At 43.2% G+C, this 4,825-nt stretch overlaps 1 protein-coding gene across 1 annotated transcript; it reads left to right on the forward strand.

Annotated features, from left to right (window-relative positions):
• Positions 1-2,305: 2,305 nt before the first annotated feature.
• On the forward strand, positions 2,306-3,250 carry LOC102275665 (olfactory receptor 1165). The gene has a single exon (XM_005888144.2). It carries the CDS (start codon positions 2,306-2,308, stop codon positions 3,248-3,250), a length of 945 nt encoding a protein of 314 aa, XP_005888206.1.
• Positions 3,251-4,825: the final 1,575 nt, after the last annotated feature.

Here is a 4,825-nt window from a genome sequence, read left to right on the forward strand (position 1 = left end):
TGTGTGGTGAAAAGTGAAAGTGAAATCGCTCAGTCGTGTCCGACTCTTTGCGATCCCATGCACTGTAGTCTACCAGGCTCCTCCCTCCATGGGCTTCTCCAGGCAAGAGTACTGGAGTTGGTTGCCATTTCCTTCTCCAGGGGATCTTCCCGAACCGGGGATCGAACCCGGGTCTCCCGAATTCCAGGCAGACGCTTTAATCTCTGAGCCACCAGATGTGTTCAGTTCAGTTCGCTTCAGTTCAGTCACTCAGTCACTCAGTCACTCTTTGGGACCCCATGAATCTCAGCACGCCAGGCCTCCCTGTCCATCACCGACTTCCGGAGTTCACTCAGACTCACATCCATCGAGTCAGTGATGCCATCCAGCCATCTCATCCTCTGTCGTCCCCTTCTCCTCCTGCACCCAATCCCTCCCAGCATCAGAGTCTTATTCAATGAGTCAACTCTTTGCATGAGGTGGCCAAAGTACTGGAGTTTCAGCTTTAGCATCATTCCTTCCAAAGAATTCCCAGGGCTAATCTCCTTCAGAATGGACTGGTTGGATCTCCTTGCAGTCCAAGGGACTCTCAAGAGTCTTCTCCAACACCACAGTTCAAAAGCATAGCAATAAAGATGGGAGTGTATTTTGAAGAATATGTTCATTTTGCCCTGGTTACATTTTTTCACAACCTTAACCTTGGATGGAAAGGAAACCATAGAGATACAGAAAAGGATAGGGGAAAATGGACAAAACAAAGCTTATGCCTTGATGACTTGAGACATTAATGGAAATGCGCAGCTAAGAAGGAAACATTAGAAAAGAATTAAGTAAGAAAAAGATTTCCTCTGTGTACGCATTTTTTCTACTTCTTAGTCACTATTTGCACCATTTCAGACTTCATAAAATTATAGGTGGTGCTACATTGTAGAATATTTTGAGGTTATATATTTCAAATTCAAAGTAAACATGAAAAACAGCATTAGAAAACAAGAGAAGAAACTAAATTTGGTGGGAGCCATTTATTACACATGAAATTTAAGTCTTAAATGTTTTAGAAAATAATTAGTTGGACTTCCCTGATAGCTCAGTTGGTAAAGAATCTGCCTGCAATGCATGGAGACCCCAGTTCATTTCTGGGACGGGAAGATCTGCTGGAGAAGTGATAGGCTATGAACTCCAGTATTTCTGGTCTTCCCTTGTGAGTCAGCTGGTAAAGAATCTACCTGTAATGTGGGAGACCTGGGTTCAATCCCTGGGTTGAGAAGATCCCTTAGAGAAGGGAATGGCTACCCACTCCAGTATTCTAAACTAAATTTACTGGGGGGCAATTATTACATGTGAAATTAAAGTCTTAAACATTTTAGAAAATAATTCACTAATTTAAGTTATATTTTATACATAATTGTGCAGTAAAAACAAATTCTTAGAATTATATTCTAAAGGTAAGATTTCAGAGAGCTTAAGTTGTCAGAGACATATTAATAATGACTGAGGTTAAATTTGAAGGCAAGTTGACCTGACTAAAGAGTATAGATTGTTAACAAGACATCATTCATATTCTCTAGGAGATACAATATGGGACCTTTTACCAAGGGTTGGCTAGTTGGTGAAATCATTAAGGGAAAGTAAACCTGAGGCTTCTCTGATGAGGTGGGTGCTGAAACTCTCAGCTGTGTGACTTGCGACTCCATGGACTGTAGCCCGCCAGGCTCCTCCGTCCATCAGATTTCACCAGCAAGGATACTGGAGTGGGTTGCCAGTTCTTTACCCTGGGGATATTCCTGACCCAGGGATTGAACTCATGTCCCTTGCATCTCCTGCTCGATCAGGAGTATTCTTTACCACCGCACTACCTGGGAAGCCTCTCTCTGATCGGAGAGCACTAAGGAAAAGTGAGAGAAAAACAGAGGACATCCTGAGCAGTTAGAATGGCCTGAACAAACATAAGAATTTGCAAGTGCAATCAACAAGTTCAATTAAATGAAGCTAAAGAAAGGAATTATCCATGTGGAGAAAAAGGAGACAAAGCTGAGAAGGTTGAGAAAATTCAAACAAGAACATTTTCTGAGTCACAGTGACACTCAGTTCTTCCCAGTCCATCCTCTCCTTACCCCTCCATCAGAAGCTGACTTGCATGCTCCACACCTGTAGACACACGGTATACTGTTTGAGCTTCAACCGTGTCTTATTCGCATTCCTGGGAAATCCCAGACTTCACCACTGCAGACCAGTCCCCTGTCCAGGATGGGAAAAAATACCCTCTATTTCTGTCATGTCTGGTTGCTTAGGGTGAACTCTCTGGTTTTCCCTGGCAGGAACCATAATGATGGATGAGAGAAATCTGAGTGCTGGAATCACCTTCGTCCTCTTGGGCTTCTCAGAATACCCGCAGCTCCAGGTGCCCCTCTTCTTGGTTTTCTTGGCTGTCTATACTGTCTCTGTGGTGGGGAACCTGGGTATGATTGTGATCATCAGAATCAATCCCAAACTTCACACCCCCATGTACTTCTTTCTCAGACATCTCTCCTTTCTTGATTTTTGTTACTCTTCTGTAACCACACCCAAACTCTTAGAGATCTTGGTTGTGGACACAAGGACTATCTCCTACGTGGGTTGCATGATGCAATTCTTCTTTGGTTGCACACTTGTGATTACGGAGATGTTCATGTTAGCAGTGATGGCCTATGACCAATTTGCGGCTGTTTGTAACCCCCTTCTCTACAAGGTTGCTATGTCTCCTAAGCTCTGCAGCCTCCTGTTCGCTGGAACCTACACATGGGGTGGAATGTGTTCCTTGACAATCACACGTTCTCTTTTAGAGCTGTCCTTCTGCAATTCTAACATCATACACCACTTTGGCTGTGAGTATTCTGCCATTGTCTCTGCCTCTTGCTCTGACTCTTACAGTCAGATGATATGTTTTATCATTTCTACTCTCAATGAGATGTGTAGTTTCATGATTATCCTCGCCTCCTATATTTTCTTAATTGTCACAATCATCAAGCTGCCTTCAGCTGGTGGACTCCGAAAAGCCTTCTCCACCTGTGCCTCCCACCTGACTGCCATCACCATTTTCCATGGGGTCATCCTTCTTCTCTACTGTGTACCCAACTCCAGAAGCTCATGGCTGTTCATCAAATTCGCCACTGTGCTTTACACAGTAGTGATCCCCATGCTAAACCCCTTTATCTACAGCCTTAGAAATGATGATGTGAAGGAGACCATCAGAAGATTAGTCAACACCAAAATGTTTTCTCACCCAATGTAATTTTGAGTGAGAAGAGAGATAGAGGAAAGCACTTTCTTTTTTTTATTTTTATTTTTTAATATAAATTTGTTTATTTTAATTGGAGGTTAATTACTTTACAATATTGTATTGGTTTTGCCATACATCAACATAAATCCACCACAGGTATACACATGTTCCCCATCCTGAATCCCCCTCCCTCCTACCTCCCCGTAACATTCCTCTGGGTCATTTCAGTGCACCAGCCCCAAGCATCCAGAGTCATGCATGGAACCTAGACTGGAGATTCATTTCATATATGACATTATATATGTTTCCATGCCATTCCCCCCAAGCATCCCACCCTGTCCCTCTCGCAGAATTCAAAAGACTGTTCTATGTGCTTTATACAGTGTGTTGATGGTTATTATCAGATCAGATCAGTCGCTCAGTCATGTCCAACTCTTTGCGACCCCATGAATCGCAGCACGCCAGGCCTCCCTGTCCATCACCAACTCCCAGAGTTCACTGAGACTCATGTCCATTGAGTCAGTGATGCCATCCAGCCATCTCATCCTCTGTCGTCCACTTCTCCTCCTGCCCTCAGTCCCTCTCAGCATCAGAGTCTTTTCCAATGAGTCAACTCTTCACATGAGGTGGCCAAAGTACTGGAGTTTCAGCTTTAGCATCATTCCTTCCAAAGAAATCCCAAGGTTGATCTCCTTCAGAATGGACTGGTTGGATCTCCTTGCAGTCCAAGGGACTCTCAAGAGTCTTCTCCAATGCCACAGTTCAAAAGCATCAATTCTTCGGTGCCCAGCCTTCTTCACAGTCCAACTCTCACATCCATACATGACCACAGGAAAAATCATAGCCTTGACTAGACAAACCTTTGTTGGCAAAGTAATGTCTCTGCTTTTAAATATGCTATCTAGGTTGGTCTTAATTTTCCTTCCAAGGAGTAAGCGTCTTTTAATTTCATGGCTGCAGTCACCATCTGTAGTGATTTTGGAGCCCAGAAAAATAAAGTTTGACACTGTTTCCACTGTTTCTCCATCCATTTCCCATGAAGTGATGGGACCAGATGCCATGATCTTCATTTTCTGAATGTTGAGCTTTAAGCCAACTTTTTCACTCTCCACTTTCACTTTCATCAAGAGGCTTTTTGTTCCTCTTCACTTTCTGCCATAAGGGTGGTGTCATCTGCATATCTGAGTTTATTGATATTTGTCCCAGCAATCTTGATTCCAGTCTGTGTTTCTTCCAGTCCAGCGTTTCTCATGATGTACTCTGCATAGAAGTTAAAAAAGCAGGGTGACAATATACAGCCTTGTCATACTCCTTTTCCTATTTGGAACCAGTCTGTTGTTCCATGTCCAGTTCTAACTGTTTCTTCCTGACCTGCATACAAATTTCTCAAGAGGCAGATCAGGTGGTCTGATATTCCCATCTCTTTCAGAATTTTCCACAGTTTATTGTGATCCACACAGTCAAAGCCTTTGGCATAGTCAATAAAGCAGAAATAGATGGTTTTCTGGAACTCTCTTTCTTTTTCCATGATCCAGCGGATGTTGGTAATTTGATCTCTGGTTCGTCTGCCTTTTCTAAACCAGCTTG

The sequence above is a fragment of the Bos mutus genome, chromosome 9 (assembly GCF_027580195.1).
Source record: "Bos mutus isolate GX-2022 chromosome 9, NWIPB_WYAK_1.1, whole genome shotgun sequence".
NCBI classification, from domain to species: Eukaryota; Metazoa; Chordata; class Mammalia; order Artiodactyla; family Bovidae; genus Bos; species Bos mutus.